Source organism: Sciurus carolinensis, chromosome 13 (assembly GCF_902686445.1).
Source record: "Sciurus carolinensis chromosome 13, mSciCar1.2, whole genome shotgun sequence".
NCBI classification, from domain to species: domain Eukaryota; kingdom Metazoa; phylum Chordata; class Mammalia; order Rodentia; family Sciuridae; genus Sciurus; species Sciurus carolinensis.
The window spans coordinates 7,617,399-7,641,047 of NC_062225.1; the positions used below are offsets into that span (position 1 = coordinate 7,617,399).

General features: G+C 38.7%; 2 protein-coding genes across 2 annotated transcripts in view; one reads left to right on the forward strand and one right to left on the reverse strand.

Annotated features, from left to right (window-relative positions):
• Positions 1-4,949: 4,949 nt before the first annotated feature.
• On the reverse strand, positions 4,950-13,872 carry Txndc9 (thioredoxin domain containing 9). The gene is made up of 5 exons (XM_047521858.1): positions 13,717-13,872; positions 11,447-11,665; positions 9,873-9,991; positions 8,191-8,445; positions 4,950-5,169 (listed from the first exon to the last, which is right to left on the reverse strand). The coding sequence occupies exons 2-5, from the start codon at positions 11,633-11,635 to the stop codon at positions 5,052-5,054; spliced, it is 681 nt and encodes a 226-aa protein (XP_047377814.1). The 5' UTR covers positions 11,636-11,665; positions 13,717-13,872; the 3' UTR covers positions 4,950-5,051.
• Positions 13,873-14,790: 918 nt separating this feature from the next.
• Positions 14,791-23,649, forward strand: part of Eif5b (eukaryotic translation initiation factor 5B) — a 74,954-nt gene continuing 66,095 nt past the window's right edge. The window contains 1 exon segment of the mRNA XM_047523423.1: positions 14,791-15,004. Within this exon segment, the coding sequence (XP_047379379.1) occupies positions 14,970-15,004 (35 nt within the window). The 5' untranslated portion in view covers positions 14,791-14,969.

Sequence of the window (23,649 nt, forward strand, 5' to 3'; positions counted from 1 at the left end):
CTCTATTAGTGGGAATTGAATACAGGTGTGCCTCACCACTGAGCTAACTCTCCAACCCTTTTTATTTTTTATTTTGAGACAGGACCTCACTAAGTTGTCCAGGTCAGCCTGAAACTTGTGATTCCCCTGCCTCAGCCTCCCGAATCACTGGGATTACAGGTCTGCACTACTGTGCTCAGCTGAATGGTTTTGTTAAAAGAGAAAATGACAACTAATCTAGTTTTGCAGATCTAAATTGACTTTATTTGCAATCCTATAATCAGCTGAAGGATAGATAACTTGACATGGATGGGAAGAAGGTCAACCTTGCCTCCCCCAGGGTTAGGAAGCAGGAGAGAGAGAAGAGGAAGGGAGGAGTGTCAGTTTTAAAATAAACTGCAGTGGCAGAGCAGCAAGGGTTATATTCAAAGCATGAAGTGGACCCTGTTACAGGTTTTTTTTTTTTTTTTTTTTTTTTTTTTTTTTTTTTTTTTTTAACTTCAAGGTTGGCTAGCTGAATTTTAAAGTGCTTGGTCCATATTTATTTCCCTCTGTACTACATATGTCACTCCGTTGTTTTTTGGCATAAAGTGTGGGATACAAAATTTTAATTTTTGATTTTCTTCCCTATATCAATGATCTGACTTTTCTGCCTGTATGCCCCCAATTTTTCTTCTCCTTTAAAAGTCAATAGTTCCATGAAAATATTTCTCAATGTTGATTTTTCTGGTGGGTTATTTTTTCAATTTTTTTAAGTTGTAGATGGACATAATACCTTTATTTATTCATTTTTATGTGGTGCAGAGGATTGAACCCAGTGCTTCACACGTGCTAGGCAAATGTTCTACCACTGAGCCACAACCCCAGCCCCTGGTGGGTTGATTTTTACCAAGTACTTGCAGTGCAATTCCAACATGGAATTTCAAGTTTTTCATTTTAGTAAAGTTTTATTGAATTATCATGTTGGTATGTTTTTCCGTTAAGTTACTCTGATTTCCTTCTTCAGGAATTCGCATTTATGCTGGATTTATTTTGCCTGGTTTCTCTATTCAACACTTTTTTAAAGAGTCTTTTATTTCTTTATGTTTTGTCTGTTGTTTCTGGTTTAATTTTCATTATTATTATTTTTGAGAAAGGGTCTTGCTAAGTTGCTGAGGCTGGCCTTGTTACTTGTGATTCTCCTGCCTCAGCCTCCCAAGACCATGCCAAGCATTTCTCTTTTAGTCAGTATTTCTGCTGCTGTGACCAAAAGACCTGACAAGAACATAGAGGAGGAAAAGTTTATTTGGGGCTCATTGTTTCAGAGGTCTCAGTCCATAGAAAGATGTCTCCACTGCTCTGGGTCTAAGATGAGGCAGAACATCATGGTGGAAGGGTTTGGTGGAGAAAAGCAGCTCAGGACATGGCAATCAGGAAGCAGAAAGAGACTGCTCACAAGGGACAAATATATGCCCTAAAGGCATACCCTGGTGGCCTCTCTCCTCCAGCCACACCATACGCTCTGCACTGAGCCACATCCTCATCACACCAATCTGTACTTTAGGGTGTTAACAACAAAATGCAGAACTGTCACAAATTTATGGACTCTGTAGTGAGGTGCGTGAATGTTTGCAATCATTATGGCTTCTTGTTGGATCAACTCTTTTATCATTATAAAATGAAACTCTTTATCTCTAACAAGTTTTTATGGCATCTATTTTGTCTGATATTAGTTTAGCCTTCCAGCTCTCTAATGATTGCTGTTTGCCTGGTATATATTTTTCATTTGTACTTTTATCTTTGAATCTAAAATAGTGTCCTGTGGACAGTGAATAGTTGGATCTTCTTTTGTTTGGTACTGGGGATTGAAGCCAGGGGTGCTTAACCACTGGGCCACATACCTAGTCCTTTTTTTTTTTTTTCGTATTTTATTAGAGACAGGGTCTTGCTGAGTTGCTAAGTGCCTTGCTAAGTGGTTGAGACTGGCTTTGAACTTGGACCCCCTTGCCTCAGTCTCCCGAGTGGCTGGGATTACAGGTGTGCACCACCAAGCCTGACTGGATCTTGTCTTTTAAAATTAGTCTGGTGATTTTTGCCTCACGATTGTTTAATCCATTCACATTTAATGATACTATTATTATATGTTATATGCATATACACATATATACCTATATATATACATTATTATTGTTATATATATTTTTGCTTTCTATATAGCTCATATAGCTTTGTTTCTCTTTTCTAGTTTCTTTTGTATTAAGGAAACATTTTCTAGTGCAATATTTTAACTCTTTTATTTAATGATTTTTTTTCAGTATATATTTTTAAATTATTTCCTTAATGCTCACTTTAGTCTTTCACATATATATCTTGTTAGAATCTACTTCAGCTCTGTAGTAATTTAAGCAGCGAAACAGGGAAATGTTACTCCCATACAACCCTATTCCTCATTTGGCCTTGGTTTCTGAATGATAGTTTTGATACACGCTTCTTGGTTGACAGGTTTTTGTTTTTCTTTCATACCTGGCACGCCATCCCTCCCCTTCAGGCATCTGCTGTTTCTGCAGTCTGAAAGGGACATTTAATGGTGTTTTCTTGTATACTGTAAGGGTTTTTTCCCCTCCTTGACATTTCTTAAGGTTTTCTTTGTTTTTCACAATGATATACCTAAGTATGGATCTTTATACAATTTGCTGATTTCTTGGATTACATTTTTTAAAACAAATTTTGGATTTTCAGACATTTCTTCTCATTCTTTTCTTTGAAACCAGGACCTTGGGCAGGCTAGGCAAGCACTCACCTGCTGAACTGCGCCCGCAGCCCTGATGATTTTCTTCCTCCTGACCCTATTGTTGTGTGTAGTTGATGGTTCCATAGTTCTCTTTGGATGCCGATTCTTCATCTTCCTTGTTTGGATAGCATTATACGGATAGCTCTCTACTGTAAGCTCAAATCTGCTGAGCCACTCACATGAATTCTTCATTGCAGTTATACTTTCGAAGTACAGAATTTCCATTTGTCCTTTTAAAATAATTCCCTTCTTTATTGATAATACTCTATTTGATAGAATATTTTCACCATACCATCTCGTACCTCCGGCAGTTTCTTTGAACAAGTTTATGTTGACACTTTGCTCCCAACATTTGGGTCTTTCACAGCCCCCCACCCCATTTGCTTTAGTTCCTTTGTGAGACCATTTCAGTTACCTACATGCCGGGCAGCCTCTGATGTTCCTCCTCAGAACACAGCCTGGGCGCTTGCAGCTACTCTTCCTTCCCTCCCCAGTGACAAATGACTGTTTCCTTCCTGGTCTCACTGGAAAAGTTCTAGTTGGTCTGCCTCTATTGCCATCACATTCTGCTGTTAGCATCCACCTTGCTAGCTAACCTATTGACAGTGCTCTTGGACACAAATTATTCTTGAAAACAAAGGAACAAAACCGATATGGTGCTGGCGACAAACTTGGCCTCACTAGTACTGAGCATGTCTCTACTACTGGGCTACCCTTTCAGGCCCTGCAGTAGTGTGGACCAGTTAAATTCAGACCACTGTACAGCACTTTTGAGACTGTTCTAACCCAGGCCTCTAGGCTGCCTGTCTTGGGTGCTTTCCATTGGTCTTCCTCGTTGCTTGTTACTGTTACAGAGCTACCTGCCTCCTCTTCATCATTCCCTCACATCAGTATCCCTCAGGTTTGGCAGCACCCTTCCACTTGACCTTCCTTCTCTGTCCTGCCCTAAATAGAGCCGCCAGTCAGTCCTTCAAGGAGTCCTGTGGATCTTTTAATTTTTCACATGGTGCTATTTTGATGGTGTCACTTTCACTGGACAGAACCTACGGCCTCCTGTCACCTCCAAGACAGGGATGGGAATAGTCTGCTTTTCTAGGACTGATATGCCCCACCCCCTTGCCTTTTGCTCCATGGAACCTCCATCTTATGACTCAATAGTTGAGGCCCCAGAATTGTGTGTGCTGTTCCTGGGTCAGTGCTTCTGTGTCACAGTAGGGACAGGGTGGAAAGCAGCCATTCTGATTGGAAAAAGAACTCCTGTAACTGTGAACATGGGAAGTGAAAATCCTGAAGCCCAAGACTGGGAACTGGAGGGGAGAGGAGTGGGGTCATGGCTCAGATGCCACAGTCTCACTATTCTTACCAAGAATCTTAGTAGATTTCTTGAACAGATGTTATTTGCTGCATGATCTTATGACAATTTCCAGACTCGTTTTCAAAAATGTTACCAGTTATGGTTGTTTTATTGTGGAGTCAGTGGCGTGCCTCATGCTGCCATTCCAAGTGTTTCCTGATTGTTCTTTAATGTTTTAACCCAAGTCATGATGATCCTTCAAATAAAGAAATATGTTAACAGCCTGAGAGAGTTTTCTGTGGTATTCAGATGGGACTGAATATCAGCATGCAGTACCAAGAATAAATCAGTAGTTTTTTAATAGCTGTTTAAATATATTCCATAAGTGAGAGTTTACAATTTATTTACAACGGCACCAGTAAATGTTACTTGACCTACTGTTCAAATAATGCCGATCAAGAATTAGTCCTGAAGCCAGGCACAGTGGTGCATGCCTGTTCCCAGCTATCTGGGAGTCTGAGGAAGGAGGACAGCAAGTTCCTGGCCAGTCTCGCAACTTAGTGAACACTGTCTCAAAATAAAAGTAGAAGGCTGAGAATGTAGCTCCATGGTAAAGTGTTGCTGGGGGTTGGGGGAGGATTAGTCCTGGAATAGTTTGTGGAATTTTTATTTCCATCTCTATAGATTAAAAATACAACTGTAAATGGTAGAAAGATGTTAAGAATCATAGTGTGATAAAATCTAAGAAAGAAGAAACATGGTGATAAAGTCAATCTCAAAAATAAAGAATCCAGACCCTTCTCAGGTAATTTAAGAACTCCAAAGTTTTCCTCATCTTAAACATGATGGCCAGAGAAAATAGTAAAGATGCCTTTCAATGTCACGGAACTGTACAAAACTGCAGAATGAGTGTTAGAAGACCAATTTATTAAAATCAATAGAATTTAGAAAACACAGAAATGTGAATAAAACAGAAATAGATGATTTATAAAGAATTATAATTGATCTCTAATCATCATCAGAGTCTGAATCATATTTCTTTCCTCGGATAGTTTTCTTTTCCAGCTTTGTGAAGTTTGTCCCAAATTTCTTTTGGCTTTGAAATGGTGGCTCCATTAAATTTCCACTAAAAATAAAAGAAATTTGAAAAGCATTTTATTCTTTATGATGTAATATACTTAGTATACTTAATTACAAAAAGAGAAAAAAAAAATCTTTCTTCCTCACTGTAACATGGAATATTTGGAATACAGGAATATATATATACATATGCACCAGTGTCAGGGGAGAGGTAGAATATATATATTTTTAGTGAGCCTAAGAGTAGGATTTATGGAAGAACAGAAACGCAATGCTTGCAAGTGCAAGAAGGAATCCAATAGCAGGTTTTCTCCCAAGAAGTAGAATATTTATACTAATGGATAATAGCTTTATACCTTATTTTGTACTGCCAAATGTTTTAGATTTTTTTTTCTTTTATCATTATTAATTAACATTTTACAGGTTGTGCTGATATAATTTGTGACGGAAAAGTACAGAAAGAAGGCAAGTGTTCTGGTGCCACTGGTTCTGGAGGTGTGGGACACTGTACTATGAGAGTGACAGACAATGCTCCTTTACTCTGATGACTGCTATGACTGGTCTGGTCCTGTTTAACATTTCTAGATGTTCAGCTGTTCACAGACATTAGCAAAACTTGTGGAATTCATCATCATTAAACTGCGACTGGTAGAGAACTTTTTTCTTTCTAAACACTCTTTATTGATGCTTGTGAGATAGAAAAAGTGAGATGATTTCTTCTTTCAAGTGTCTGACAAGTATTCTGAGCACTAAGATCTTGGTTTAGAAAATCACTTGGCATTGAAAGGAAAAACGGTTCCTTGGAGAAATGGCTAATTCTAGGGAGAGTACAATGACAGCCTCCCTAAAACACTGGAGTAGAAGAGAAGGTCTCAAAGAATATGGACATGTTAAAAGGACACAGAGGTCAGTATGACAGGGGCTCTGACTAGCCAAATCTGAGGCAATCTGAGCCTCCAAGTAAGTGCTCACAGTGAGAGACTACAACTCATTGAATATAAATGACTCCCCGTCCATACTAACATCTCTAAATAAATAACCAAGTAAATGTAGAAGACAGAAAGGTTCCTCATTAATCACCATCTGGTAAGATAAGGAAGTGGCCAACCCAATGCTCAGTCACCACCGGAAAGGAGACATTCCATCACATGCCTGCTAATATAATGCACCAAGGAGGAGGGATACAATGTCACTTTGGTAATATGGCTAACAGTAATATATAATCTGAATCTAATCTTATGAATACATAGCAGAATCCCAACCTGGGGGGTGTTTTACAAAATAACAAGTCTGTACTCTTCAACAGTGTTATTGTCTTGAAAAAATGAAAACGTATCAAATTGTTGCAGGTTAATGGAAACTGAAGACCCATAATGACTAAATGAGATGTTTTCTGGGTATGAAGGACATTATTGGGATGATGGTAAAATTTGAATAAGGTTTACAAATGACTAATTCTGTTCTAATAACTGTTCTATGGTTATGTAAGAAAATGTCTTTACTCTTAGAATATATATATGAAGTATTTAGAAATAAAGGGATATGGAATTTATAACTTCCACACAAATGGTTCTGAAAAATTTTATGTGTATGTACAAAGAGAATATATATTAAAAAATACAAAGTTTAAAATTGGGGGTTATAGGTAAGGACACACAAGATTTCCTTATGTCAAGTTTGCAACTTATTTAAAATTTGAACTCATTTCAAAATATAGTTTTACCTATTTCTACAACATAGGAATGATGTAGGCACGTCTAGGAGAGATTCAGAGAAAAGAAGAGAAAATGGGAGACAGAAAAGATGAGAGACTTTTTCACTTATTTTGAAAGGCACTATGACTCTGGGATGCTACCTAAACTACACAATTTTACCAGTTATTTTCTCAAATCGAGAATAGGAACAAACACAAGATGATAGGTTCTGATTTGTGGGACGAGATACATTGTTTATCTAGAGGTTACAAAGAGATGAGCAACTGAGGAAGGCAAGTTGGACCTTATACTATTTACTGACTATGCTCCATAGTAATAAGCAATGTAAGCTAAGTACAGAAAACATTTTTACCTTTCAGATTCTGAGACAGGAATATCTACATTAAAAATCTAATGTTTTAAAATATAACCTTTAGGGTATAGCACTTGCCTAGTGAGGCCCTGGGTTTGTTCCTCAGCAATGAAACACAGACAAACCAACCAACCCCCAAATACAATCTTCCTTGTAGCAGCATTTTTACTTTTTAATTCCATCCAAGGGAATCACCTAAGTCAGCATGACACTGGGGAAACGGACTAGGGTGTAGTTTAGGGAGAGCGTGCTTGCTTGGCATGCACAAGGCTCTGGTTTCCATTGCCAGCACTGAAAGGAAAAAGAAAGAAAGAAAAAACTGGGAAGATTGTACTCAGAAGTGTCATTTTGTGTTTCCAGATTAATAAAGAATTAGTTTCAATATTAAGGTGAAAACTTTTATAGTCAGGTGTACTCCAAGACTCAGGTTTTATCTAGAAATCTGACTTTGCTCCAAGATCATGCCAATGTACGCTTCAAGAGATAAGCTCTCGTGCCAGGCACAGTGGCACATGCCTGCAATCCCAGGTACTCGGGAGACAGAGGCAGGATTATCACATGTTTGATGCCAGCCTTAGCAACTTAGCAAGGCCCTGTCTCAAAATGTAAAATAAAAAGGGCTGGGAATGGAGCCCTGGGTTCAATCCCCAGTACCAAAAAAAAAAAAAAAAAAAAAAAAAGGAAGGGGGGGTATTAAGATAAAAAAGAAATATACTTTTGCTGGATGTGATGGCACAAGCCTATAATTCCTGCTACTTGGGAGGCTGAAGCAGGAGGCTTCAAGGAAGCCTGGGCAATTTAGTGAGACCCCATTTCAAAATAAAATACAAAGGGCACTGAGTTCAATCTTCAGTGGTAAAAATAAAAGAAGCTTTTCCTTTCAGAAACTATTTCCATCTTAGCTTAAAAGTCTTAATTTCATAAAATAAATATTAAGACACAAACATTCTCTCTAAATATAACAACTAGAAAATAAACCTATTCTTTTGCTAAAGGTTACCTGTAATTAAGAATATCAGAACAACCGAGTCTCCACTCTAATGTTTCTGTGGTGAAGTCATCTGTATTTCCTAGGTCAGTAAATCCAACAACATAATCTTGTGTTTTCCCATCTTTTAAGAGTGCGAGAGTGGGGATGACTTTGATACGCAGTCTCTCACAAAGGAAAGGTGCTTTTTCCACATTCAGCTTCAAAAACTTGGTCTCGAGATGTTTCTTGGCGAGTATCACCAAATGTCTGTCTAGTATTTTACACCTGTAAGTAACAACACATACCAAGTCAAAAGCTAAAGCAACAGAATGCTTTTCTTTTTAAAAATTAAGTATCAGTGTACATCTGAATTTAAAGCTTTTCTGTTTGAATGTCAAAATTTGGCAGCCAACCAAAGTTTGTGTCAGATGACCTAATATCCAAGTCAGGTTAACTGCCTGATGAGATGCATAAAGACACCCTAGCATTCTGGAAAGTCAAATATGCCCTAGTGATAATTATTTAAAAAACAAAATATTAAATACATGCTTTAAGTCATGAAGGGCTTTTGAATAAACGGAGTCATGTTCACAGTAAGAGCCAAAAATTAAGATCTTGCTTCACTTTTGGATGTTTCTGGCATCTCATACAGCACAGTTTGAAGAGGGACAAATCTGAACTTGACAGAACTCAGAAGAGACCTTTAAGACTTATAAATGCACACAGTGTTATATTTTAAAGTCAGGAAAGACTGATGAGTGTCACCAGAACTCTTATGACTGTGCAACTGCCAGTGAGAAGCACATGAGGTTAAGAGATACAAATAATATATAAATCAATATGGTCATTTTAGTTCTGAATGAAGAAATGAAGGAGTGACTAAGTGAACACTAATCATGAAAGCTGCACCCCAACCCCCAATATTTAGGCAATATATATATATATATACACATATACACACCTACACACCCACATAAAGACACACACATATGTGTAAGAAAAAAAGCAGAAATCATTTTGTTCTGGCAAGAACCTTTTTTTTTTTTTTTTTTTTTTAATTTATAGGTAGACACAGTACCCTTATTTTATTTTTTTCTTTGTGGTGCTGAGGATCAAACCCAGTGCCTCACTCATGCTAGGTGAGCACTCTATTGCTGAGCTACAACCCCAGCCCTCTGGTAAGACTCTTAAGAGTACACTTCTTTTTTCTGCTGCAGTGGAGATTGAACTCAGGACTTCAGGCACGGCAGACAACTGCTCTAGCACTAAACTACATTCTCGGTCCTTTTAAAAGGTCTTTATAGTGAGATAGGGCCACACTAAGTTGCTCTCTGGCTTCAAACTTGGGATCCTCCTGCTTCATCCTCCAAGTAGATGGTATTACAGGTGTGCTCCACTACACCTGGCTTAAGTGTACATTTCTAAGATGTTTTTAGTGTTCATGAAAATATAATTGAGGAAATACAAGCCATTTATAAGGGAATATCAATGCCTTTCAATAATATTTGTTTGGATGTTACTGTCATTAAGTTAATCATTAAAATCACAATTGCTTAACTTTAACGTGCTGACTAGAATATTTAAAAGCGTACTAAAATACCATGAAACAAGTTGTTCCTTTTAGTTTTCTTAATTTTTCTATCAAGCCAGTGTAACTCCATCCAAACATCTCATCATATTTCAAAGATCGAGCCAAGGAAGGAAACAGTTACCTGAATGTGGAGTCTCTGTAGAAATGGCAAACCACTTTTTTACTCTCCTTGACTTCTTGAAAAAACTCTCTCTCACTAGGGATTTCTCTGTATTCCCCATGTCCTTTAGAAAGCCACTCCTAATTTGGAGAGAAGGAAAGATCGCATGTAGAATTTCCCTCAGTACCATTTGACATTTTAAGTGTACTAATCACTATATTATTTTGTAATGAAGTCAATTTTATCTTCTTGGGAAATGAATTCTTTTTGGCAGTTTACTTTCCCATGTTTCTAGTGTCAATGCAAAACTAGTCTGTGGCTAGTGACTGTTTTCACAGCATGGTTCAGATTTATGACAATTACCTCTCTTGGTAATTTAAAACACTTGTTTTCTCAGACCTTTCAAAATACAAATTTAGACTCAGAAGATTTAGAATGTAAGTGTATATTTAAAAATTTTTATGCTCTTACACTAATAACGCATTTGATCCAAATACAAAGCTTTTATCCTCTTTGGCAGTGCTAGGGAGAGAGCCCAGGGCCTCCTGTGTGCTAGACAAGTGCTCCACCACTGAGATACCCACTTAACCCTGAAAAGTTTTTCAAAATGAAGTTCCATCCACAGCAAAACCCAACCAAACAAAAAACCAGTCTTGGGGTCAGAGGTTACTGCAGTTTGGAAGCTTGGGAACCCTGTGTGCTTCTGATGTCTACCTCACAAGAAACAGGTACCTCTTCTATACTGGCCACCAATGGACACGGAGAGGAAAGAATAGTCTTATTCTCATGATGTCCAGAACCAATAAAGATCTCACATCTAATCCAGAACCATTCCTGCAGCAGGAAGCTTATCGCCTCAACAGGAAGCTCATACCCCACTTTTATGCATCTGGTTTTAATAAAAAGAAACACTGGTTGCAGGTAGAAGGCACAGGTTTCAATACCTGTTCCACCACTTTCTGGGCTACAATTCTAATCACTTTTCTGACTCAATCTCATTGTAAAGTAGTCATAATAAAGCAACTATCTCATTGGGTTGCTATGAAAATGAAACAAGACAATCTGCATAAACATGCCCACCAGTGTCTGACACGTGTGCTCAAAAAGCATCTGAACCTGAAACATAGTTTTACAAAGGTCTTCTCATACTGAACTGCAATACATCTATCACGTTGGTGTGTGGATCACGGCTTAGACTAAGATTAGAGAGAAAAGTTTAAATTTCTTCCACATGTCAGCACTTCAAGTATTAAATGTGGCTTAAGTTTACCCTAATGTTCTTTTCTCTGGGTAAATTTAAAATTTATCATACGTACATACATATATACCCATATATACACATACACACGTGTGTTTGTGTGTGTATAGAATATATGTATATAGATATGGTTATTTTGGTGATGCTAGGGGTTGATCCCAGGGTCTTGTTCAAAGGGCAGGCAAGCATCCCATCACTCAGCTACACTCTCAGCTTCCTGCACAAATTTTTAACAGAAAATTCTAAAAATGAGAACCAAAATGTCTAGCACGTGTATATATAAGTTGTTAGGAGCATACTGTTATAGCAATTTCAGAAAGCAGGGCAGAGAGGTTACTTGTTTCTGCTGCTGAGCTTTCCTTAGTGCCTCAAGTCTCTTTTCTTTGAGGTGTTCCAATTCGTCCTCATCCATCTGATCCAATTTCTGAATTTCAGAATCCAAATGTTCTTCTACTAGCTTGGCCGACTGAAGCAACTGGTTCTCCAAGACTTTTGAAAACATGTCGACAGAAGCATCAGCTTCCATTTTTCTAAATGGTATAGTTCAGTCCTGTTACTGGGAAGAAGATTTACAAACTTAAAAAATAAAGCGAATAATATGCAAAATTTTCTCATTTGCAAAAATTCTAGCAAGGTGTACTCTGTAGAGTATTTTGACAACACCCAAGCACTTGATGTTAGGCTTAAGAAGTTTTATATGTATTTAAATTTAACTTTCAATAGATTACAGTCACATCAAAACTTAAGAAAAATTAAATGTTTTAGTCACAGCCAACTAAAGAGGAACTTGAGTTGGTGATAATGTATTTCCATACAAATTAAACATTTTTAATTCGAAATTCAGTTGAAGATTGAAATGCAATTACAGCTAATTTTAGGTGCTTCAATTTAGTTTATATTTTATTATACTAAACAAAGACAAATCTTTAAGACCATCACCAGATCACAGAGATATGAGTTATGGAGTTATACCCAGGGCTGTGTACTGACAATCACATTCTTTACCAAAGGAAAAGGGAAGAAAAGCAAGAAACAACTGTGAACAATGGCAAGGCTTAACTACTGAGGTTTTAAGTGTCCATACACATGATACAATATGCTTCCGCACAGAACTGTGCAGAAGACAGATTTTTCTTGGTCACTACCCTGTGAGTTTCAACTTCTTTAACTTACAAGAAGTCTCATTACAATTTCTGTGAAGAACATTGCCTGGTGTTCCATAAGCACTGATATCCATTCCTCTTCTGTTACCTGACAAAATCTAAGAGGATGCAAAAATTGATACTGTTTTCAGCTTGCTGATCATCAGTCTTCTTAACTTGAATGTAAAAGAATATAACACTTCAAATATTTTCTTAGATTTTTTTTCCCCTCATCACTCTTTATAGAAAGTAAGTTTTAAAACAGAACTCAGATTAGAAAAGATCTCAATTATGTATTCTAAGAGTATTTCCTATCAGTAACACAGGGTAATTTTATGTGTATTTCTCAGTTATCACAGAAATATAATTTGCCTATCAAAGCAAGAAGCTGTTGCATCTCAATAAACTACAATACATTTATAAATAATACTGGGGCACTTTAAAACTCTGAATAAACCACAAACAAATTCAGTCAGCTTCTGACACTGGACCTGGCCCACACAGACCCTCTATAAAAAAAAAAGTTGAACTCTAGGGAAACTAGAGTTATTGCAAACTTCACTTCTAGTTCCTTTTTCTCCACAGGAAAAGCAGCTGAAAAGCATACTTGATTTTATCTTTGTATCCCCAGATCTAGCAATGCTTAGAACACAGCAGGTAGTTAATAAATGCGTTTAATGTTAAAAGAACATAAGCCTAGTTTCCGTTAAATGATCAAGTAGCAAAAGTATGAGTTTTAAAAAACAAACTTTAAGCACTCATAAATGCTATACAATTAAAAAGAAATGTACTTCAAACATAGTAAAAAAGATTTCCACATTCCCTATCTCCCCCCTTCCCTTCCCCAAATGTCACTAAGAATATGACACTCAGAGAGGGATCAGACGAAAGAGTATGAAAGACACTGACTCGCCTGTCAGGTAGGGGCATAGCTGATGCTTATCCTGGTGTCTCAAAGGATGAACCCAAAATTTAATTCTGGGATAACTGGGAACAGAAACGATTAACCAGAGCTGTCCTGGGTTCAGATGGCGGTGGGCACTGCATTCACAAAGGGGTTGCGGACATGGTGCAGTGGTCCCGATAACTTTTAATTCCTCCAACCACAGCCTCCGTTTCGTTTTACAGATCAGCTGGAAGGATATGTCCTCAAACTTCCTAACCACTCCCTTGACTCCCCTACAGACACCCACCAATACACCAATGGGCCTTGTCCGTAACTGGTCCCCCGGCATCTTTTCAAAAGAACCCTCTCCAGCCCCCGAAGCCCGGCGGACAGAAGCTTACAGACCCGCAGGCCCCACCTTAACGCCTCTTGGGGCGCATGCGCCAGAGGCTCGGCCGCAGCACAGACACCGGCGTCCGGGCCGCGCCCCTCCCCCGACCCAGCTGGACATCGAGTGGCTATGTACCCATCAGCACTGGGACGTGGTGGCCGGATTTATCACGCCATCCGTTGCCTCACCTGAGAGCTCGGTGGTACCTAACAAGCGACAGAACAGCAGCTCCAGGGCAGCAGTGCACTTTGGCTTCAGCCTTGCAGCAGCTGCCGGCGACTAGGAATCAGCCTTTACTTCCGCCTTCTCATTGGCTCCGGTTTTCTCGCGATACAATCTGAGACGCCTGAAGAGGAGGCGGACCGGCGTGAGACGAGGGCTTCCGTGCGTGCGTTTTTCCTCAGCCGCTCGGAACCAGTGTTTCTGATCCTTTGCTTCCCTCTGGGTAAACTACTGGGAAGGAAAGGGAGCAAAGTATACTGGAAGTTGTAGTTCCTTAGTGCACACGCCGGAGTTGTCTTTCTACTTGGTAATGTTACGTCAGAAATGGTATAGCTATGATCATGTCCAGAAGGGACACTCGAACTTCGTTTCACTTATGTTTATTGACAGGTTTCCATTTTTTCGTGTTGAAATATATCATACAACACGATGAATTTTTAATTAACCCCTATAATACCATCTCCCAGATCCAGATGTGAAACATTTTCACCACCCCAGGAGCTTCTCTCCTGACTTTTCATGTGTTTGGATACACGAATTTTTAGAACTTGCCCTCCCTTTGAATTTAAAGATTAAGACCTATAGTAGGGAATTGATGGATATGTCCTTTTGTCACTGTACATAGTTCATAATCCATGGATGTTACTAAGAGGTCCCAATTTTGTCCTCCGGAATCCCAGAGGGCTCATCATGGGTTCCTGTGGTTCTTTACTGAACTTCGTGCGGCTAAGAATATAAAGGTTATAAGGGAAGTATGTCCATGGCCCCCTTATGATCCGAATACCAATCCTCCAAGCCTGCTTTCCCCGGTAGAAAAGGTGCTGACGTGGGGAGTGAACAGCCTCATTGTCCCCCGCGAGGTTCTAGAACGTGGAAACCTCCGAGGGCGCCGTTGCGCGGCAGATCCTTGCGGCAGAGGGCGCTCGTGCTCCTGCCTGGCCAAAGGGTCGCCAGTGGTGGCGACGCTCTACCCGAAGCGCAGCTCTCGATGAGCCGCGCCCTGCGTCCCCACGCCGAGGCGGCGGGGCGATGCGCTTGCGCACTGAGCGCTTACACCATATGTGCCCTGTCCCAGTGCGCGGGTCTGTGGAGAGCCGGGTGCGAGAAGCGGCAGCGCGGCGGGGGACGGAGCCGGGCCGAGACCGAAGTCGAACGGGAGCCAGTGTGTCTGTGATCAGCCGGATAGAGGGGCCGGGGCCAGGAGCGCCGCTGACAGGCGATGGGGAAGAAACAGAAAAACAAGAGCGAAGACAGGTAGGCAGTGGCTGGGTCCGTACGGCAGCGCCGCCGCGGCTCTGTGGGGCGCGCGGGTCCCCTCGGGCGCGGGCTTGGACCCCGGTCTAGGCTCGCGACGAGCTCGCGGGGCGCTGGGCCTGGGCCGAGTGGGCGGCGCGGGTTCAAGACCCCGGGGCGGGCGGGCGCCAGGGCCTCGGCGGCGGGCAGGTCCTCCCCGCCGAGGCTCCGTCCCACGGCTGCCGTTCACCGGGTCTGGAAAGAGAGGTTCCCGGCCTGAGGAGCCGGGCCGTCGTTTGCGGGTTCCTGGCGGCGCGCGGAGGGGCTCGGGCCACTGTCCTGGCCGGGGACAGGCCGGCCTGCGTGTCCGGGTGGAGTTGATCTTTCGGCGCTTCTCTTGTCGAGGGTCGGGAAGTTTCTTTTTATGCCTTTGTACCTGTGAGTGCTTGGGGCGGAGGGAGTCCGAACTGGTGTACGTGCCGCCGGCTGTTTCTGCTCTCTGAGCCGCTTGGGAACGTTGGGGTGACGGGGAGGGGTCTGCCAGTTCACTCCCTCTGCACTTAATCTACTTCGAACACACTCTTCGTGATTTTAAGTGCTGATTGTCCAGACTCCACGCCTGTCTTTTTCCTCCTTCCGGCCTGTCGTTTGGTCATTTCTTCGCTCTCTAGCACCTCCCCTAAAAAGGAGGAGGAGGAGGTGAAACAAACCAACCAGGGTCTCTGCTTTCCAACCACTTAAAAGGCCTTTTGGGGTGCGAGTGTGTCAAGGTGTTAGTGACTTACCCGAAGATTTTTGGAAAATTTCTGTCGGTAAAATTCGATTGAGTTCTTCTGTCCTTTCAGTGAGAGTTTGCTTCCTGAGAGTGAACAACCATCTGTTACTTTATACCCTTGTGCACTATCCTCCGAAATTAGTTTAAATACGAGGGGGAGAGTAAGGCAAATTCAAAACCAAACCAAACCTGTACTAATTCATCATTCTGGCTCAAATTGGGGTCTTGAAATTACGATTATTATAAGATGGATTGTTTCTTCACTTAGCACATGTCCAGCTCATGAGTGGAATTAAAAGATGACCGAGAACTTAACTGTTAATCAAATCAGATGAATAAGAAGAAATAAGCAAAATTCTGCGTGGTTTAATGAAGTATATTTTTGTATATTTGACAGGATTTTTTTTGATGCATAGGATACATTTTTTTCCTTGCTGAGAACAAGTTTCGGCAATGTGCAAAAAATAGAGAAATGACTATAATAAAGACTTATGTATTAGTTATCTGTTTTGAGATGTTTAGTAGCACATGACCAATCCTGTTTCATCCACCTGTTGGATATTCTAAAGCAAATTTCTGACCTTTCATCTGTAAATCCATCAAGAGTATCTGAAAGAACTCTTAGTTTATGGGAGACCACCGCAGAAACTACCTAGTGTACAACCACAATGCCATGTCAAACCTAAGGAATGTTAACAGTGATTTCTTAAATAGTATAAAATATCCAGGTTTCTAATTTCCATGATTTTCTTATTATAATTTTATTTTCAATTCATTTGTTTGGCTCAGGATTACACAGGTTTAGATTTAAGAAATATATGTTTATGTTATTCTGATTCCAGGTTTTACTTTCTAGGTTCTTTTGTAATGACAGGGGAGATAAGTATTCTTTTTTTTTTTTTTTTCTTTAATTTGGGGAAAAGTGAATGTCTCATTGATTTATAAAAGATTTTCATGAGTGGTGTAAGTTGAGAATGCAAACACTAGAGCCTGTTGTTAAATGGTTTAGTAGTATAGAAAGAATGGAACTGGGTTCCCTCTGAATGGGAGTTTGTGTGTGTGTTTTATTGTCTGAACTCTTTGGTTTGAGTATCTTTCATATTGTACTAAGAAATTCTGAGGTTTTTTGGAGGGACCCTTTTGACCAGAACTGCTTGGTTTTTTATTTTGATATTCCACAGGAGACATTGAAAGGCAGGGGCCGGGGGAGGGCAGGGGGTGGGGTGAGGAGGTAAGTTCTACAACTTTGTGAGTTTCTCTTTTCCCTTTGTGTATTCAAACAGTACTTTTTTTTGAGGATATTTTGTTGTTTTCCTTGTGATTCTGGGAATTGAACCCACGGCACTTTACTATCGACCTATATCCCTAGCTCCTTTTTGAATTCTTTATTTTGAAACAGGGTCTCACTAAGTTCCCAAGGCTGGCCTTGAACTTGTGATCCTCCCACTTCAGGCTCCTAAGTAGCTAGGATTACACGTGTGTGCCATTGACCTTCAAGAATATTTTGAATATTTGTAAAAGGAAAAGGAATGCAGACTGGGAAGAAGGTCTGGAAGGAGAAAATCCCATTTTAGGGTACTTTTCTTTGTGTGATATGTGATATTTCTGATCAAATTTGTATGAAGAGCTCCAGTCCGTGCCTCTCATGGGCTGTCCTAAACCAACATGTTTCTAGACAGGTGGAACTGTTTTTTTAAAAAAAAAATGAGCAGCTGCTTATTAGTTATCACAATAGGGTAGGCATGGAGCCACTTTTCATAAATTCTTGAGTGTTCCTAATCCTGTGTTTAATGATTATTTTTAACTTAGCTGCTCACTGTTGATTTCCAATTTATCATGTGTGTGGTACATAGGGATTGCACATGCTAGGCAAGTGTTCTACCACTTTACTATGACCCTGAATTTATCTAATTTTATTTGTGTAGCATGTTTATCAGTGACTGAGATATTTACAGTGTTTGTTGATTTAAGAATTTTGTTTAAAGACCGTGTTCTAGTTGGGCCCAGTGGTGCATGCTTTGGATCTTAGCAGCTTGGGAGGCTGAGGCAGGAGGATCAGCAAGTTCAAAGTCAGTCTTAGTAATTTAATGAGACCCTAAGCAATTTAGTGAGACCCTGTCTAAAAAAGTGCTGGGGATTTGACTCAGTGGTTAAGCACCCCTGGGTTTAAACCCTGGTGCAAACCACTAGAATTTTAGTTCATCTTGTGTAATTTTGAGAATGAGATTTCTGATAGGGTGTTATTAGCAAGTTTCCTTACCTTGACTAGGGAAGCTTTTGATGATACAAATAGTATAATTCAGTATGCTCAGGTGAAACAATATAAGGCAGGATTTCCATTTGTTCTCATGTGGAGTCATCAGTTTGTGTGAGAAGACCTTATGGAATCTTGTATGCGCTAGTGATGTTCTGCTGTTTCCTTTTACACAGTATAGTGGATGGTCTCTCACTGATGTGTGCAGAGAAAAAAAGATTTGTCATACCTATTTCCATTCACCATTTCTTCATTCTAGTTCTTTTTTTGTTTGTTTGTTTTTTTAATGATCTATTAAAGTTGATAACTAAGTGTGGTGGGTTTTTCAGGTTATAAGTAATCTGGCATGTTACCTTAATTAATGGCATGGATACAACCTTTCCCCTGCCAAGTCTCCCCGACTTACTCCCTCCTGAAAATAGAGGGAAGGAAGATAATTATTTCATTGATCTCATAGTCAGTTATCTTGGAGATATGGATATCATTCAGGACCTAGAAAGTCTTTGGGGATTGTGTAAAGTTCTGGGTATACTTGTAGCATCAGATTATTTGTTGCTGTGGGTCTTTGCACTACAAATAATACTCCTGTAACTACTAATGAATTCCTGTTCAGTGGGAGTTCTCTGTATCTGAGACAGCTGCCTAACCTTTAAACAGTTGCCTTAGAGTCACATATTTTATCCTAGTTAGTCAGGTATGATCAGGGTAGCAGGGACCCTGTGATAAAAAACATGGAGATCTGCTTAAGGAACCAGTGTTCTGAAAGGATCTGTGACTATAACAGGCACTATAAGTCTTTCTGGAGAGGGACCAGTCCCTGGAAATGGAACATACAAGTTGAAGATTCCTAATATGAAAAATCTGAAATCTGAAGTACTCAAAATCTGAAACTTTGAGCACAGTTGTGATGCCAGAGTGGAACATTTGACATCTGACCTCATGTAATGCACAGGAACACTGGAAGTATTGTATAAAATTACCTTCATTGCCTCGTGCATAAGGTATATATGAAATAAATTAATTTTGTGTGTAGACTTCTCTTTGTGTATATGCAAATATTCCAAAATGTAGAAAAATCTGAAATCCAAACCCAATTTTGGTCCCAAGCATTTTGGATAAGGTATATTCAACCTGTAGTTCAGCTAAACTAGATTAAACAAAGGAATTCATTTCTTACTTACCAATATTCGAATTAATTTTAAAACTCATATTCTCTATTTTTGGACCTTTTTTAGGTTAAAAATTTATAATCTGAGAATTCTCTTGGTTTGTTTCTGTTACTGACACTTTAGAAATTTAATAGGGGAAGAAGTCTTACTTTGCTGTAAGTGAAGAAGAAAGCAGGTTACCAACTTGTTGGTAGTAAGCTTTCCAGCCTTCCATGCTGGGGATCTCTGTGGGAAGCCGATTCAGCCACTTTTAATGTTACTTGCCCATTAGCAGTATTTTATCCTTGTCAACTTATTACAGTCTTGCAGTTGATCACCAAGTTGGGCATAGCATTGTTTTACCAAGGAACTGTCAGTGGTTAGATTAGAATGATAGATCTCAAACTTTTTTCTCCTTATATTCTTAAATGACTGAGGAATGGAAAGGGCTTTGATTTGTGTGGTTATCTCTTGATCCTTACCACCCTGCAAATTAAAACTGAAGTTTCTAATATACTTATTTTAAAATGAAAATAAAATACATATGTTAATATAGTTAATACCAAATCTTATTTTCAACAAAGTTCTGAAAAGAGTGACATTGTTAAACATTTTGCAAATCCATTTACTGTCTGGCTTAAAAGAAGATAACTAGATTTGGTTTGTGCATTTCATCTTTAGTATTATTAAAGAGGCGACATTATGTGGCCTCTGAAGAAAAACTCCATTATACTGTTGTGAGAGGATGAGAATGAAAAAGACTACTGGCCTTTAAAAGATATTATTTTGCAAAGAATTTTGATCTTCTAAGTTAGTTTTAGATCTTTGAACAAGGTTTTGGGTACTGATTAGAGAATTGCTATTTAGGAATTTCTAAACTAGATTTAGGCGATTGTGAGATATTTTCCAAGCAGTTTGGCCATCATTAATGTTTGTCTTACAAGGGCTTAGAATGTTTGAGAGTCACTTAATGACAATTTAAGACATCTGTGAGCATATTAACGCTTATAATGTTTTACCCATTTAGGATTTTCTTTTTCTTCACTTAATGTAATTAGGGGAACTTACCATGTTCTATTAAAATATTTTTAATTGGTTTTATTTAGGAGTCCATTAAGTTTTTGATTATTTGGGACACTTTACATCTTTATGCTATTGAATCATTGCATTCAAGAAATACATTGTGTGTTCGTTTTAAGCACTTAAGTTCCAACTAATATTTGTAGGTGCTTGAAATATAGTGAACAAATGAATTTTATGATATGCTTATGTTTATTTGGTTAACTTAATTGTATATCAGTAATATTTTTATTTTCTCCATTTGAATGTTGAGAATATTTCTTATTTCACATGTTCCTAGGTATCAAGAGTTTTGGTTGCTGTAAATATAATTTCTTGCTTGCTTTTTTTCTTGTAAGTAGTAAAACTTTTTCTCAAGATTGCTGTTTGTGTCTAACCAACTTATGAATGCTGTTATTATTAAAAGTAGCATCTAACGTGTGAGAACTAAGTTTTGATTAGTTTATTAGTTTTGATAATGCGTAACTAAATAACAATGGGAGAACTGGGAATAATTTGAAGACATTACAGCAGAATTCAAATGTTTTACTTAGTGACACACAGATGACTTCCTTCCATTTCTGACTTATGCCTTATGGCAAATATGTACTGTTGGTAAATTATTGTACAACATATATAGATATCTTATTAAGTAGTATTTATTGAAATCATCACAGTACAACACTATGTGCCCTAGCGGTGACCACAATATTTATGCAATTTTATTTATTTCCATTTATTTCATGTATATTTTTACATATGTATTCATATTTGTATTCATATATATAGATAAAAATGTTCAAACCCAGTATTGTGTTATGGTCTGTTTGATTCTTGAAGTTGAGAAGGGTTTGTTTGATGTACATAGATTCTTCATTGTTTGGGGCATATTTATGATTGTTATGTCTTGTTGATGTATAATTTCCTTAAGCAGTATGAAATGTCCTTCTCTGTCCCTTCTGATTAACTATGGCTTGAAGTCTACTTTATCTGATATGAGGGTAGAAACCCCTGCTTGTTTATGTGATCCATGTGTGTAATATGATTTTTCCCATCCTTTCACCTTCAGTTCATGGATGTCTTTGCCTATGAGGTGAGTCTCTGGGAGACAGCATACTGTTGGGTCTTGTTTTTTAATCCAATCTGCCAGTCTTTCGTGATTGATGAGTTTAGGCCATTAATGTTCAAGGTTGTTTTTGAGATATGATTTGTGTTCCCATTCATTTTGGTTTATTTCTAGTTTTTAATTTGAATTAGTTTCTCTTTGATCAAGTATTCCTTTAGTGTAGTTCCTCTCTTTGGTAGTTTTCACTTTCTCTCTCTCTCTCTTTTTTTTTTTTCATTTCATCTTCATGGAATATTTTGTTGAGAATATTCTGAAGTGTAGGCTTTCTGGTTGCAATTTCTCTTCATTTTTGTTTATTGTGGAAAGTTTTTATTTCATCTTCAAATATGAAGCTTAATTTTGCTGGATATAGGATTCTTGGTTGGCATCCTTTTTCTTTCAGTGCTTGGTGTATGTTATTACAGGACCTTCTAGCTTAGAGGTCTGGGTTGAGAAATCAGCTGAGATCCATACTGGTTTCCTTCTATATGTGATCTGATGCTTTTCTTTTGCAGCCTTTAAAATTTCTATCCTTCTGTGTGCTAGGCATTTTCATTATAGTGTGTCTTGATGAGGGTCTGTTGTAAATTTTGCACATTTGGGGTCCTATAAGCCTCTGTATTTGATTTTCTATTTCATTCTTTAGATTTGGGAAATTTTCTGATATTGTTGAAAAGGTTATGCTTTTCTTTGGTTTGTATCTCTGTGTTTTCATCTATCTTAATAAATCTTAAATTTGTTTTTTTCATGTTATCCCATAATTCTTGGAAGTTCTGTTTGTGGTTCTCCATGGTCAACTCTGTTTTCAAAATCATTTATTTTGTCTTCATTGCCTGAGGTTCTGTCTTCCAAATGATCTAGTCTGTTGGTGTTACTGTCTATTGAGTTTTTAATCTGGTTTATTGTTTCCTTCAGTTCAAGGATTTTTTTTTTTTCAGGATCTCTTTATTGAAGTGATCTTTTGCTTCCTGTACTTGCTTTCTTATACCATTCTTTACTTTGCAGATCAGTTTAACTGTGTACATTATACACTTCTCTGACATTTCTTCCACTGTGGTATCCATGGATTCTGTTATTGGAGTATCTTGGTTTGCTTGGGGTAATTTGTTCCCTTGCTTTTTCATGTCGTTTGTGTCTCTACCCATCTAACAGTATGGATCTGAGGCAGCAGAGTTCCTATCTTCTGGACTTAGTGTCCCTGAAGGTTTCCAGTACCTCACTGCTTTGGGAGAGACAAAATAATAATGACCAATGCAAACAGTTTACAGCATTAAACCAAATAGTTCCTACTGTAACATCGACAATGTTAATTATCACAATAAACAAATGATATGATCAGTTATTGCCTATAATAAAAAACAGCAAGTTTGCAAAATGGCTTACATTTCCAAATGGTGAACAGTGAGAGAACAGAAGTGTGATACAAATGTGATGATGAGGGAGGAGGAGAGAAGACAGAAGTATGTAAGAACCCAGAAATCACTCCGGACACGGGACCTCACATAAGAGGGTTTATTAAACAAACAGAGTGTCTCCCTGCAGGGTAAGAGAGAAAATGAGAGGAAAAGAGAGAGAGTGCATGCAAGAGAGAGTGTGAAAAGTGAGGAGGAGAGAGAAAGAATGAAAGTGAGTAGGAGGGCTGGGGATATAGCTCAGTTGGTAGAGTGCTTGCCTTGCAAGCACAAGGCCCTGGGTTCGATCCCCAGCACCGCAAAAAAAAAAAAAAAAAAAAAAAGAAAGTGAGTAGGAGAGAGAAAGCATGAATGTGAGGAGAAGAGGAGAGAGAAAGTGGCGGGGAGCTATCCATAAGCAGTTGAATTCCGCGGGTTAATGGGACCAATAACGGAGGAGGATACTTGCAAGCTGACTGATGAACCAGTAGCTAGCTACGATGTTCACAGAGTGACAAGTAGTTTGGAGGCGGGGAAATGACTGCAGTGGAAAGGGCAGGGGGAGCAGCTTTATATTAAAGTAAAAGATTAAAGGAAGAGTGAAAGAACAATAGGGATTGGTTGTTAACAGAAGAGAAAAGAGAAGGGAAACAGGAGAAAAAGTATAAAGCAAAAAATTAAAAATAAAAGAATACAAAACAAAACTACAGTATACTAATTAAACATCCTAGTTCTCAAAAAAACTAAACCATGTAAAATAACTGGCTTCAAAAATGCTAGAGATAAGAAGAAAAAAAGTAGGAAACTGTATAAATGTCCATGTGCTATTAAGGTCATAACAGTGGAAAAGAATTTTAAAAAAAGAAAATAAAAAATATCTTGATGAAAAGTTAAGGGATTCTTTCCCTTGGAGTTCAAAATATTCTCAGCAGTT

Bases quoted from the DNA above. Each gene is read 5' to 3' on its own strand.
- Txndc9 (XM_047521858.1), bottom strand. From the start codon at position 11,635: ATGGAAGCTGATGCTTCTGTCGACATGTTTTCAAAAGTCTTGGAGAAC. The intron at 9,992-11,446 runs GTAACCTCTCTG...TCTCCAAATTAG, and splicing joins AAGCTCAGCAGCAGAAACAA to GAGTGGCTTTCTAAAGGACA. The intron at 8,446-9,872 runs GTAACTGTTTCC...TGTTACTTACAG, and splicing joins TACAGAGACTCCACATTCAG to GTGTAAAATACTAGACAGAC.